Source organism: Lygodium microphyllum, chromosome 5 (assembly GCF_053477565.2).
Source record: "Lygodium microphyllum isolate KBCC chromosome 5, Lygodium_microphyllum_v1.1.10, whole genome shotgun sequence".
NCBI lineage: Eukaryota > Viridiplantae > Streptophyta > Polypodiopsida > Schizaeales > Lygodiaceae > Lygodium > Lygodium microphyllum.
This window is the reverse complement of record NC_141139.1, coordinates 31,413,654-31,429,084: the sequence shown is the minus strand read 5'-3', so window position 1 is coordinate 31,429,084 and position 15,431 is coordinate 31,413,654. Positions and strand designations below refer to the sequence as shown.

General features: G+C 41.5%; 1 protein-coding gene across 6 annotated transcripts in view; it reads left to right on the top strand.

Annotated features, from left to right (window-relative positions):
* The window catches only part of B73 (molybdopterin biosynthesis CNX1 protein / molybdenum cofactor biosynthesis enzyme CNX1 (CNX1)), a 247,031-nt gene that overhangs the window by 124,082 nt on the left and 107,518 nt on the right, over positions 1–15,431 (top strand). For all 6 annotated transcript variants that reach the window (XR_015690856.1, XR_015690858.1, XR_015690857.1 and 3 more), the window contains exon 5: positions 10,323–10,406. Coding sequence is in view for 2 of the 6 variants with exons in the window: in XM_087677661.1 (XP_087533787.1) it covers positions 10,323–10,406 (84 nt within the window). In the remaining 4 variants the exon portion in view is untranslated. The remainder of the gene's footprint in view (positions 1–10,322; positions 10,407–15,431) is intronic.

Genomic DNA, 15,431 nt, shown 5'->3' with positions numbered 1-15,431 from the left:
GCCTTATTGATTCTTCACCTCGCTTGTATACCTAGATGGCTTCTACTTCACAGGCTTTGGAAGAACCAAATCGGGAATAGTTTCTCAACACCAGTGGAGTATGTTATGCCAACAATCCAACAAACAAGAACAAATGAAAGCAAATGTCTTCAATTATATTGTGATGGATTGATCTACCCTCCATACAAAGGAAGCAACTTGAGACCACCAACCTCTAACGACATTTCCTCTATGCTTCAATATCTTGGAGATGGTAAGAATGGATTATGTCAAAACATTAAGAGGTTGAGTAAAGAATGCTTCTTCTTTGCACAGCCCATATAACTATCTTGAAAGACTAGTTGCTAAGACTACTCTATAATTCAATGTATTGAGCAAAGATTGTTCCTTCTTCCAACCCACATGAGTGCACAAAGTTGAAGAGAAATATGGACACGCTCATACAGGTTTCCCCATGGGCTGAACATCAGCGATCCAATCCCTTTGTCATGCTGGGAAACTTCTTTGAAGATGGTGTATTGGAGACATTGGTAGCAAAGGCTCAAGCACACACAATAAAATCTCATAACTCTTGATCTAGTTTTGTCGTGCTTCTTGCGGTTTGCCCTTTTGTATATGTTGAACTTGTATTTGGTTGATGCATGATGGCCTAGAGTTAGCCAACATCTTGCAACCTTGTAATCTTGTACTTTTTTTCATAACTAATACAGTTACCTATTGAGAGAGAGAGAGAGAGAGAGAGTTTACGAAAAAAAAGAGAGAGAGAGAGAGATTAACGTCTACAAAAGGCCAATGTGGCCTATGAGACAAAACCAAAGTACATCTCTGTCCAATGTCATCTCATCATGAAAGTGAAAGAAATATGCATCCTAGTATAAGGCTAACATCTAAAGATCTCTATGTCTAAAAAACACCATGTATAAAATGTCTAGCTGTAGTAGATCCTCTCTAAATGTCAAGATCAAAACATGATCCCCATTGTGATGTGATCAAGGACTGTCTTGCTAATGTATCAAGGGGTGAGTCTCTTGTGTCTTGTAATGATGGCTCTGATTTGACTATAGTATGGGCCTCTCAGTTGTCGGCCATGTGCTTGAGGTTGCCATGCTCTACAAAGTGCAATGGCCTTGTCTAGTGTTACTCCATGGCATGGAGTAGGGTAGTTTGGCAAGATGGGTTTGTGTTTGTTGAGCTATTAGTGCATGTGGTCTGATCTATGAAAGAAATCTGTCACTACTTTTTGCCTAGGTCCCTCTGGGCGAGCTGGTCTCCTATTTTGTAGTAGTGCTGTGCAGGACCTTTGGAGCTACAAGAGGAAAAGCCCTACATATCTTTGGTCCTCACATTGCATGATACGATAAAGAGGTCCAAAGCCCTCATAGAAAAAGTAGTGACACCTTCCTTGTATGTCATAGTACATTGTACCTTTGCATATGTAGTGCTACTCTGTCTTAGGCTCTTTGTCACAAAGCTAACATTTCCTATCTTCTGCCAGAATATCTGTCGATCTGCCTTTCTCTATCGTCAACTGATGGGAGGATATGCACATCTGTCCAATAACAGCCCGCATACTGTGGGAGAGATGCGTGTCCATATACTATGGCCAGACAATAAATCCATCCTTTGAGACTCCATGTTTGGTCCTAGAGAGAGCCGTGGCTGGATCCAAGTCCTCCCAGTCTCAACTCTCAAGGTATCAGCCCTAATGAGTGAATTTAGCTTAGATCGATTGAGAGGGAGTGTAGGACTGCAATAGGCTCTGCATATGTAGATGTAGTGCTCCTTGATCTCCACCTCCTCTTGGCATAATCTGTAGATCTGCTCAGCTCTAGGACTATGGGTGGTTGTCGTGATCTTGATCTCGATCTAGAGTTGGTGATCCCATATCTTGTAAGCCATTGCTGGACCTGTGCATACCATGAAGTCTCTTGTCTTGCTTGAGCTAGCTGCCTAGAGGCCTTGAAGGCTCTCCTAGAGAGAAGGAAAGAAAGAGAGAAAAAATCGGCCTATGAGACAAAATCAGGTACAATGTCGATGGTCACTAGCCATCGAAATGTGAGGTGTTGGAAGTGATATATTGTAAAAGAAGCCAAGGCGGGGTACAAGACCAAATAGTGCTTGTATAATGGTACGATGGGGGGATGAGGTAGTACATGTTTAGCTGTGTGGCTCATAGAAACATGAATTGGGGAAAGGGAACCGGGAACGGGGACGGGAACGGAGATGGGAACGCCAAACCTAGGGAACGGGGACGTAGGAACGGGAACGGCATTTAAAAAATCAAAATTCATGAAAAAAAATTAATATTTCACTCATAATCCATGTGGACTCTGGAGTGTTAAAACTTAAAACCAAGGTATATAATCCACAAGGACAAATCATTTTAAGTTTTAACTTTAAGATATCATGCATTATTCTAAAACTACTCATTAGAAATTGAATTGCAATTTACAAGGCTCAAGAGGTAAGCTATTCAATTATAAATAATAAAATCCATAATACATATGCCAAAAATCATAAATGATAAAACAATGAACAATGAACTAAACTTAAAAGTCTAAGCTAAAAGAACATGCCTATGGTACCATTGCCAAAAAACTTAAAAGATTACAAATATGAAATTGAAGTCTAATCTTTGAAAGAACATGCTCATTGCCCCAAAAAAGACTGCAAATATAAAGTCTAATCTCTAGACTAAAGCAAAATGCGGCATGCCAAAATAGCCCAAAGGGCAACTACAAGACTGCAAGACTCAAGTACAAATATAATATCGGCATGGCACAACTGTCAATAACCCAAGTGTCACAGTGTCATCAATGATCATAATATCATATATAATGTAAATGTGTCATGTATCATGAGACTCGTGATAAGTAAGCTAAATCAAAGATCATGATCATGATCTGAGGCTGCCCTAGCCACTCCTGAAGTGCCAGCCTCATCATCATGTGTACCATGAATTGCTGCATCTCCCTCAACATCAGCATGTGTCTCCTCTTCTTGCTGCATCTCCCACTCTGTGAATGGATCAGGCTTTGTTGTCATACTGTTACATAATATCCTCAAATTAGCACTAACGAATACTAGATCGTTTGCCCTCTCCACACCAAGACGGTTCCTCTTCTTTGAAGCAATGTGAGCGTAGATACTCCACAATTGCTCCAAACAAGAGGAGCTAACTGACTGACTCAAAATACGGATGGCTAGTTGCTGCAACTCAGGACCATCCGAACCATAGTCCTCCCACCACAAAGCTGCCCCAATCTTACAGCGATCCTCCTGTGCATCCCCACAACCAAAAGAACCCCGAAAGGTCCTATAACATGAAAGCTGATCTCTGATCTTTCGTCTAGTGCCATGATCAGGCACTAGACGAGACAATATAAGTCTCCATGCATCCATAACCTCATTGTTATTCTCCTGACCCTTGCCCTGGAACTCAGGATCCACAACAAATGCAGCTGTATGTATGGGTGAGCTATAGGAGTTCCATCTCGTCACAACTAAATGGTGTATTTCCTCATACGCCTCATCATTTGGTGCCAACTCCTGCAACTTCTCATTCAGCCTGTCCATAGCCTCATATACCTTGCCAATGCAAGGTTGCATAGCATCCATAAACCTCAATAAATGTACAATGGGTGATACCATAGCATCTATCAGCTTTACATCATCCCAAAAAGTGGAGTTATTTGCTTTCTCCAAGCATAAGATACCTGTAGGAGTATCTGCCAATGTTGATGAGGTAAACTCATCACTAAGAAATAACTGCCTCAAGGCACCATTGCATTCTCTTAACCTGCCTAGTATCAAGAAGTTAAAGGCAAATCTGGTATCAGAGTATTTTAAAAGTTTCTTCTTCGATCGAAAGAGAAGTAATGGCGAAGAAACTAGTGATTCAAAACAAAGCTAACCATTTGAGCTCCTTACTCTATGACAGGTGCAATCCATGACAGGTTACCAATATCCTTTAGTAGGTTGTTCAAGCAATGAGCCTTACAATATGAAACTGTGATATGTGGATAATATCCCTGAATAATAGCACCTGCTGCCCTATTTGCAGGCTCTCCATCTGCAACAAATCCCACAACATGCTCTGGGCCAATAAGCTCAACGCCTGTAACCCACTCTGTTGCAAGTACATCTGCTGACTTTCCTGTCCCCGATGCATTATGTGAAGATATAAAATACATTTCCCCACGAGAATAAGCATCCATACCATGAATGGATCGCTTGGGTGTATCACTCCAACCATCAGCAATCAAGGAAACTCCATTTTTAGCCCACATGCTCTTTCTAGTCACTGCTGCTTGCTCAACAAGGCGCTTTTTCTTGTCGAGCAAAGTGATGCGTAAGGTCTCTGATGATGGAGGTACATACGAAGGGCCATACTCACCAATCTTCTTGCACATCAATTTAAAATACTCTGACCTGGCTGCACGAAATTGAATGTGGTCATGATAAAAAAAGCGTGCCACTGATGTATCCACCTCTTCCTTCTTCTTGGGATCCCAACTAGTATCAAGTGTGCTTTGTCTACGTGCAACATGTAGCGTTGTTGATGCCATGGCCGATGCAATGCCTATAGTAGGTGTGGAGGTAGCACTTCCTGATACTGACCCTGCTCCAGATACATCTGATGGGGATGGTGTCACAAAAGTTGCAGGGTCAACTGCACACGTCGTGGTCTAGATGCAAGATAAGCTTGTTGACCTACTACACGGTCACGAAGCTCCCTTTGCTTCTCCAAGGTCACATTTGGACAAAACTGCACCTCTGAATTTGGCTCATGTAGGAGATGAGCTCGGACCTGATTATGCATAAATATTAAAATTTAAAATGGAACAAGTGGCAATTGGTAGTCCATATTCTAATATTTAAGTAACTTTGAAAAATTAAAATCAATAAAAATTTGAAATACAAATGCTCGGCTCAATGGATTACCTTGTTTGCTCCACTAGTTCACTTGTATGGGCAAAGCTTGCAAGTCCATGGTCGAGATCCTCCACCACTCAAAGGGCGGTCAACATTTACTTCTTCCCACCATGACCAATCATCAGACCTTCTTCCTCGACCACCAACCTGACGAGCGGGGCGGAAAGATGAAGCCATTTATGATTTCAGGCTGAAAATTGAAGGCCTTAGGTTCAAGAGTCGAGAGAAGGAAAAATTGAAGGCTGAAAATTGATTATTGAAGGCTCGAGAGAAGGGAGAAGGCTCAAGAGTCAAGACTCACTCAAGAGTCGAGAAAGAAGGGAAAGGGAGAGAAGGGAGAAGAAGAAGAAGGTTTATGGAAGAAGGAAGAAGAGAAGGGAGAAGTGAAGAGAAGGTAGAAGGAAGAAGAGAAGGAAGAGAAGAAAGAGAAAGAAGAAGAAGGAAGAGAAGGAAGAGGTTGGAGGTGGGAGGAGAAAGAAGAGAAAGAAGAAGAAGGAAGAGAGGGAAGAGAAGGAAGAGAAGAAAGAAGAAGAAGGAAGAGAAAGAAGGTGGCTGGGCCTTGGGGCCTGGGGGCAGGATGCAGGCGGGTCTCGCGAGCAGAATGCAGGGCCTCAGGCGGAAGCAGGCGGGAGCAGGAGAACTGGGCCAGGCGGGAGCAGGCGGGACGCAGGAGAACTGGGCACAGGCAGAAACTGGGCGCGGACAGCCCGTAGGCAATTTTTCCACGTGGCGTTCCCTGTCCCGTTTCAGACAGGGAACGCAGCAGGGAACGCGTTCCTTGTCTGAAACGGGACAGGGAACGTTCCATCATTTGGAAACGCGGTCCGCGACGGATACATGCCGGGGACGGCGATTCCACGTGCCGGGGGGCTGTGCCGGCCGTTTCCTGTCACTATGGTGTGGCTGAATGATACTCATATATCTAGTTCCACCTAGTCAGGATTAGTGGGTAGAGTATGTCATACATCTTGGATGAAATAGTATGAGGGTAGTATTTGGGCTGGGTCCTCAACTCTGTAAGTTGTTGCTCATGTTGCTGGTAGATCTCCCTCATTGCTCTTTGATGTAGTATGTGTTTGGTAGCATGAGCAAGACAAGTAGGACATATCATGGAGTATATTTTCGAATCTGTGAAATATGCAAGATCTGTTCAGAGAAACAAGTGGTCCTCCACATCAAACTTCAAACTGATGGGTCCATAAGCTCATTAAATCAGCATGGATTTCAGAGTACTCATATAATAGCAGCATAAAAACTAGCTCAGCCACACTTAAGTTAAATCAGGCACCATTCCAGTAAAATTTGGTGTCTTATTGCTGATCCATGATGTCATAGGTCTCAACATCATATGAAATGCTATCCAAAATATCAAGTACTCACACGTGCCTAAGATGTGATGATGAGTACCAAGCAAGCAGTGCTCATATGGTTTCAGTATGAGAGCCATTACAAGAGGTCATTGTGAAAGCCTCTTCTCTGTAGCCACTTATCCAGCATGGCATGCAAGAGTTCAATCCTGCAGTTCCATTTATTCAATTCAGCTTTTACTCCACGATAAAATCAGACTAGAATGGCCGTAATCAAATATGCCAAGGCCTTACTATCTATGCCATATCTGAGTGTTGCAAAGCTAGGATCCAGATGAGAGCACCTTAACCACTGCAGAAGTTCTGAATCATGGTATCCCTCAAGTTGCTCTGATGCCCATCCAACCACACTAATTCTGTCATACACAAATCCCACATCTAATAGCTCATCAAAATTTGGTACAGGTATGTCACAACTCTATAGAAACAAAATTTGTATCCTTTTTCACTAATTTGTCTATATAATGATTTATTAAAAATTTGTTTCCTTTGCACTAATTAGATATAAAGAAAAGTGCATTGGAGCTGGCCACTGATGAGTGGTCACAGGTTATGGTGGACCCACACAGTGGGTTAGAGAAAAGATAGTTCACACTTCCACCTATATGGCCCGATTGGGCGCCTGTGACCAGAACTCACGCATATCAGGGTTAGACTCGCACACAGAAAGGATTGATTCCTTGAAGTGTAGGCTAGATCCGCCAGAACAAACAGTTATAATCAACAAGATGGCATGATCATGAAATGCTTGTACAATGTGCATGTGTGGGCTGAAAGCTTGAACTGCACATTTCTTTGCATAGGAAAGTCACATGAAGATTCTGATACCGTTTTTGCGATGTACACAGAAAAAGCTTTCATATGACACCCATATTGGGGGGTCCCTAAATTTTAGGAGTCTCGAATTAACCTAAAAATGCTAGTCCTAAAAAATAGGGATGTCATTCTAAAAATAGTAAATTCGGTACTCTGACTGTGCTTACTAAATTTGGTTGTTTCTATTCTTGACTGTATTCAGCCCAAAAAGGAAGGCCATAGAGAAGAGACAAGTGTCAAGACACTTGTCACACAAGTTTCCAAGTGTCCCACCACTTGTCACATCTCATGACATGTGGCTGGACACTTGTCTTGTGCTACTCCACGTTCCCCTTTTGTACTAGCTCTTCCCCCTCCTATAAATAAGAGCTCGTTTTTCTTTATTCAGCATCATTTTTCTTTGCTGTAAACTCATGTACAGCACCCACCACAGATAGCCAAAAACTGGCCCCATCCATCCCCATCATCATCCCCCACTTCTCCATTATCAAATTCCTCCATATTCCCTCTTCTATCACTGCTGTTTTACAGGACAGCAAGCCTGTAAATTCATTACAGCACCTCCTTCTCCAGCTCTTTCTTCCATTTTAGCAACAATAAGCAAGCCGTATCCATGTACTACTGATCAACGATGGAGAAAGGCTGATTTCCCCTCTTTCTTCTCTCATACTGTAAAGAAATCAGTTCTTATCATTGCATAATAGATAATGCATGTGTGTTTGTACATCTTTGCATGATCTTGTGAGAGTGAGAATTACTTCTTGTCACTCTCAGGTTGATTGTAACTGAGCTCTTCCCTAAGGGACTTGGGTTGAGCAGAAATACATTCCTCCGGGGGGGGGTTGCCCATCTTCAACCCTCAATCTTGTCTCCATTACTTTTACATTTTCATGGCTGTAATTTTGTGAGTAATTTTCATTTTCAGCTTTTAAGTGTTCATTCTCTTTTATATTAAATCTCGAAAACAAGCGAATATCATAATTGTTAAGCATACTACGTTGTTTGGGGCGTTTACAAGGTAGCCTAGTTTCTCAGATGCGTTTGGTGATATCTTCGGAAAGGAGCTCATTGCTGCTGCCATAGAGAGGAACTTGAAGAGCATAAGAGGGTGTTGTGGTCATTTTGATCTTTGAATATTAAATCTCTCCCTTTCGAGCCTTGGCATTATTGTTTGAAACTTGGCTCTATGAAAAAGAGTATAATGCTATGACCCATCTAAATCATTGCTGTAGAAATCCCATCCTCGACATGGTGCTCTCCAAAGAGTGTCAGTCTACTTTGTCATAGGCCTTTGTGGAGTTGAGAAGCAGCACAATGATGTCCTCGTTCCTTGGGTGAGCAAGAGCTGTTGACTCCTGGAAGGTGAAGGTATTGTCCAGGATGTTGTGCTTTGTGACAAAATGTGTCTGAGTGGGAATTATTTTATCTTACATCATGGGGGACATCTTTAGACTCATTTTCCTGTCAAGGAACTTACATGGAGTGCCTAACAAGGTGATTGGTCTCACTTCTGGAGTAACTGTGATCCAAAATACAATTTCCCAACAAAATGAAGGAGTACACATGATTCCTGGGACAGCAGCCAGTCATCCACCATCCCCAAGGAACTGCATTACAGCTCCCCACCCCCAAAAACGCTTCCTTAGCCCATGATTTCCCACTTATCCATTTTGCTCCTAGCCTGGAGCTTTCCATCGGGACAAGATGGCAGCCCTCAAGGCGTTATCTTTCCCCTGCCAATTTCTTGGAGATTGCCCACCATTCCATGTGTTGAAAGACAAAATTTAGACAACCCTTACCCAGGTGGTATGGTATCTAATGTTCAGTACATGTTTGATACGTTAGGTACAGTATTTGGTATAGTTTGCATGTTTTGGTAAATACAACCAACTTTCCTAATTTCAAAACTACCACAAACCTTTTCTTAAATTGCTTGTGCGACTCAATCTAGATTATCTTGATGGTCTTTGGAATCAGATGAATCAGTGCCTTGACGATCTATGTGGCATATTCTTTTCATAATCTCCTAGGAACCTAGAAGAACACCTCCGCTGAAAACATCCTGATAGCTTTGGAAGAGTTTCCTGTACAAGCCATAATTGATTGTCAATGGTGGTTGCCTAAAGATAAAGCAACCCAAGTTTTGGGAAGCTGAGGTTCTCGTGATTCCCCATGCTTTGGAAATCAAATGAAGGAGATGGAGAGCTGATTAGGAGTGTTGTGTCTATGAATGCAACTTAAGTGCATATTCCTACAGATATCATACATTCACTTGGTAGGCTAAGACCACTTTCCACTTTTGCAAGCCAGGGTATTAGTTTACAAGTACTGAGTGCTTTATTCGCTCTTAGACTCAGGCTATCAGCCATAAGGGCTTAGACATCTAGTCTGCCACCATTAAGATTAAGTTATTCCTCAGGCCATGTCATAGACTTTCCCTTTTGTTGCATGCCTTTTGTTTTGGAAGTCCCTTACAGGGCTCTTTGTATACTGTACTTTGCCTTGGGATACATTGTTCCAAGGACGTGTGTTAATAGGATTTTGTGTTCTCAGAAAAGAACAGTTACTCATCAGAATCCACCAGATGGGGCTATGATTGAAAGAGAATAGTAAGACATGTTAAGGAGATTCCCAATGATGTTCATGTCAATAACACACTTACTTGCTGGGGTTTCGGATTGGCAACCCTACTATAAACTTTCTTGCTCTATTGCCATGGCATTTCTAGCAGGTTATTTTAGAAAGTGGCACACATTAGCACTAGTAGTGAATGAAGAACAATCTGTAGGTGTTGGGAGGGCCCAAAAAACCCACCTAATCCTACAATTCAGAGGAAACTCTAAGTAATAGAGCCTAACATAAGCAACTAATGATATGCATCCAGCCTCCTCAAAAACCAGCCTTTGTAGTGACAAGCTGTAAGCTTTGCAAAATACAGTTGGTACATTAGAAGCTTAGCGTCAACTTACAGCAAGTAAAAGGATGACTGATGGCTTCAATTTACAGCAAGTAAAAGGATGTCAATCATTTAATCCGGTTTTTTGATGGCAACCATGCGAGTGTTTAGAATTTGTATAAAGCCTTTGCATATGAAAGCTTATGTTCTCTCAAACTGTCAGCTTCTGCTGTGTATGAATTTTCTTGATTTAGGGCTTGCTTCTATGTGGATTAATAGTGTATTTATGAGTATTTGTCTTTGTGCAGGTATATCCAAGGCCTGTTGTTGCTGTTATTTCAACAGGAGATGAGCTGGTTGATGTTAATGTTGCTTCACTTGGGAGAGGGCAGGTTAGAAAACTAATGAATTCTTGCTTTCTTGAGCAGCTACTTCTGGCTTAATGTGGACCTTAATATGCTAGGGAATCTTGCACAAGCATAAGGATATTGTTATGAACAGGCATCACCAGATACCTACATGCAGGGTGAACTACAGAATAGACATTCTCATAAGTTTTTGTTTTTTTCAAAAATTTGCTAAATACAATGTGTCTAATTATAAATGTAAAACCAAAAAATATATGGGGACAACATAGATGGCACAAAAGAGTTGCATCAGCTATATAGAACACCTCTCAAGGCAGTCTAGAAGGGATAGGAGATAGAAGCTAAGGAAAATGTTTTTTTGTTCCTTTTTTTTCCCTTTTTTGCGGGGGGATCATGGGTGTGGGGGTGAGGTGTAGCACCATCAAGCGTAATTTGAAGAATAGGTTAGGTGTGGAGAAACAATTTGTCGTAGCTCTTGTTGGTGGTGGGAGTCACTCCAGAGTTGCTTCATTGCATGGGTATAACAAGTGCAGGATGGAAGACCAAAAGACCAACTCATAGTATGCCTTCCACCTTTTGAGATCCCTAATGAGCTCCAGGAATCTATGATTTTGATGTTGAGGGCTTTAGTGCTTGTTGAGTAGAAAGGGCCTCTAGATCTACCACAACACAAGATCCAACCTCAATGATGTAGATGCATCTTTGACGCATAGAGTAGGTATTGCATGGTTGTACCCTAGGCTCAGTTCGACTGGCTATTGAAACTTCTAGGCCCCTGTCCATGCCGACTAGGACAGTAATGCTTTGGGGTCTTTTAAACACTTTGTAGGCAAATGTTGCTATGCCCATCTTGCTGCTTTTGTGCTAACCAGCTGCCCACTACTAATCCATTGTGACCAACTAGTGACAAAAAGTACGAGACGCTCTACAGCCGCCAAGCTGTCCTAGATGTGTTCCAAGAGCTTCTACTAGAAAGTCTTTTTTTTGCTTTGCTTTGCATAGTGCCGTATATTAGGTGGCTACACCGTAGTGCATAACTTTGCAAGGATCTGTGACTAGGCCCTTGGGCTATGAGAGGGACAAAGAGATAGCAATAGAGCATGAGGAGGGCGGTTACTGACACGATTAGCAGACATTTGATGGTGCATTTTTACAAAGGTGGAGTTGGAGAGGGCACTTTTGGCACTTCCCTAAGGCAAGTGTCTAGGAGAAGCCGAGATGAACAGTCCTTTTTGAGTTACTGGGATCTTATCAGCGCAGGCCTTATCTCAACTTTCTCAGAGACTATGGCATTACAGGTTATGCAAGAGAGACTTTCCAAGGGACCGATTCACCTCATTCCCAAGGGAAGTGGAGATAAAATAGGAGATCATGCAGTAGAAGCTGATCACATTGCTTGGAACTGCCTACAAGATCCTTGTGAAGGCCATCAGTCTCAGACTAGCCCACAATTGATACTAGACATTATCCATCCCACCCAGGCTGATTCTCACTGAGAGTGTAGCATCTATAGCAACATCTTCACCTTTTGGGAGTCTACAAATCTTGCTCGTTCTAGGAACCAAGAGCTTATTGTGTTTTTTCTCAGCATATGACCTTGTGGATTAGGAGTTCTTGGAGGGCATCATGCTCAGGATGGGATTCCCAGAGCTCTTGTGTGTTGTACCTTCTCCTTTGCATTGCATGATCTCATCATCTTTGTAAAGGGGGATTGGGCAAGTGAACAATCTCCCCACGAGGGACACTGCCCAAGTGGTGCCTGCTGCATGCACATTTTCATCATGCAATACACTACTCTTTGCATCTCATTGTGCAAAGCACACTTGGACGGATCTTGAGGTCTCCATTGGCGGTTCTTCCCACCACATCATCCTACTTCTTCACCCCTTTCCCTTGCCATCGATACCCTCGAGTGGTTGGGTTTGCTTGTTTATTTTGTGATGTTTTGGATCTAACTATCCCTTTTATTCTCCCCATGGGGCATAGTTACTTGATAGGGCACAAACCATCGCTTCTTCCACCCACAAAAAAGAGTGATTCCATTCATATCACTTGTAGCTAGCTCCATTGCTGGTGGCTTAAGCTCCTAGGAAGCCTTTTGTTGAGTGCCTCCTTGTGGGAAGGTGGACTAAAGGTTTGTACACATTCTCTATTGTCTATTTGCTTGCCTCTTTTGGTCCAATCTCTTGCTTTTTTCCACCTTGATGCATCTCTCCATGTCTTTATCTTTGTCTCCTAGTGCGTGTTTAGCAATATGTCCCCTCTATTGCTCTCTCTTACTTGTCTTGCGGAGGTGGGGTTTTCTCCCCTTATCTTGGAAGAAGACATTCCTAGTAGTTGCCATGTTGGTGTATCATGGGACAAACCACTGTAAGGTAGCCAAGTATCATGCAAGTTTTGCCTTAGATTGGTTGACGAGATATGGCCCTTGCACAGAGGGGATTTTGATTGTGCAAGGAAGGGAGTGGAATAGAAGGGGACCATGGCACTAATTTGTGGGACTTGAGTGGCTTGTCAAAGATTGCATCTAGTCTCACCCCTCTAAATGATGTATCTGGAAACTTTGCCAATCTCTGCGACATGGGGAATGAAGTGATTGTGGAGGCCTAAGAGATGAATCATGATACTTGTGCATCACCAAGCGGGAGTAATTCCTTGCCCCTCCACCCACCTATCAAAGTAGGCTGTTAAGGTCCTTACATCTTGTAGGTTGGTGGCAAGTGCCACCTAGGGCTTCTTTGGATTGCTAACCTAACTTTGAAGCACTCCTTTCCCAAGGATTTTACTTTTGCTGCTCTAGCAGAGGTGCTTGTGAGAGCTACATGAATAATGACTTTTAGAGTGTGTGCTCTTAGTTGGTTAGCCATACAGTGCAAAGTGTTGTGAAGTTTCACTTATAACACAACAAAGAAGAAATTCTCATTATCTAACATTTCTAGACCAATTTGAAGGCTTCTAAGGACTTTAATGAAACATGTAATATGACAAGCTTGCAGAGCATCTATCACAATTGGATGATATATTAAACAAGATGACTAGGTTAAAGTATGGCATTCAAAAGAACACCTGAAGAATGTCTTTGTTAATCTTATGGTTGCTTTATTTGTGTTTATTTCACGTTGGCAAAGGGTATGGGAAGAAGCGGTTGACACTCCTCATTATATTGCTGGCAAAATTTATTCCTCATCCTCTTCTAAACTTAACTTTCTTGCTGAAGATGAGGGTGAAATTAGAGACCCTAGTGCTACTTGAGAGTAGGAAGGTTGATGATAAAAATGAACAAATATGAAAATGAGGAGCTTATAGATGATGGACTTGTGTGATGTAACCATGAAAGATGAAAGAAGAGTGCTTTCACCAACAAAGAAAATCTTCTGAAGGTACGCTTGAAATGAGGTGACAAACAAGAAAAAGGAAAAGGAAAGGAAGATGTAGGAGATAAAGTGCCCAATGAAAAGGACATGATAATAAATAGAAAGAGAAGCAAGAAGACTATGAGAAAAAGGCACAAAAGGTATTGTGTATGCTTAGCATGTGGACAGAATGATATGTCTAACAATAACTTGGCCAGATATAGCTTTTGCAATGAGTCAACTTAGCCATCCAAAGTAGTGTCATTGAAAGCAACAAAGCATGTTCTTAAATACCTGAAAGACACCTTCGATTGGGGTATGAATATCTTTTGACACATGATTTATTATCTTGGATTTGGTGCAATATCTTGGAGAAGTAAGTATTCTAGAGTGAGATCGTCATCTATAGAGATTGAGCATAATGCAACAAAGAATGCAGTTTGTGAATGTTTTTGGTTGAGAAGATGGTTGGTTGAGAGGTTGATATTTCTAGTGGTTCAATGTGTGATAATCAAAGTTCTACTTGGCTTGTGTGATAATCAAAGTTTTGTTCATCTTGCTAAAAATAAAATATTTCATGTTTGTTACAAACGTATTGAGAAACACTTTAGTTTTCTCGAGGGAAGGTTTGGATAAGGGAAGTTGAGCTTGTGTATTGCTCAACAAATGGGTAGGTTGCAAATATTCTCACCAAGCCACTTGTTGAAGCTAAGTTTGAATTTTTAGATCTAGAATGGGCATCAAAGAAAACATGCTGATCATTAGCAGGGAGAATTGAAGGATTTAATGATGGTATGCTTTCTTTTTCAGCAACAATGTGTCATGGTTATTTTTTATGTATTATGTGTGGCGGAATTTTGTACTAGTCAAGCCTTTTTATGGATACCCATCTTGCTTGGACAATTATGTATTTTGTTAAAGTCACAAAAAGGGTGAACAACCTTAGAATGATTAAAGGGACACACAAGAAAAGGAAAAGCAAAGGAAGATAAAGTATCCAATGAGAAGGACATGATGACAAAAGAAGCTGAATGCAAGGAGAAGGTAGAGGAGTATGAGAGAAAGGCTCAAAAAATGTTGTGGATGGTTAGCATGAGGGTAGACTGATAGGTCTAACAGTAACTTGGGCAAATATAGCTTATGCAATGAGTCATCTTAGCTATCCAGAGGAGTGTCATTGAAAGTAATAGAGCACGTTCTTGGATCCTTGAAAGGAACCTTCAATCGGGGTACTGAATATCTTTCAACACATGATTTATCATCTAGATTTTGTGATGCTGATTGCGTAGCAAATATGGATTATAGAAAATGGATTTGGTCGTATGTGTGACATCTTGGATGAGGTACAATACCTTGAAAGAGTAAGAAGCAAGCTACAGCGGGATTGCCATCTATAGATGTTGAGCATAATGCAACAAAGAATGTAGTTTATGAATGTGTTTGGTTGAGAAGATGGTTGGTTGAGATGTTGATGTTCCTAGTGGTTCAACTCAACTGATGTGTGATAATCAAAGTTGTATTCAGATTGATGAAATTGGAATCTTTCTAGGTCGTAACAAACATATTTAAACACTATTTTTTTTGAGGGAAGGTTTAGGCAAAGGAAGTTGAGCTTGTGTGTTGCTTAGCAAATGGGTAGGCTGCAAATATTCTCACCATGACTTTACAGAGCTAAGTTTGAGTTTTCAGATCTATG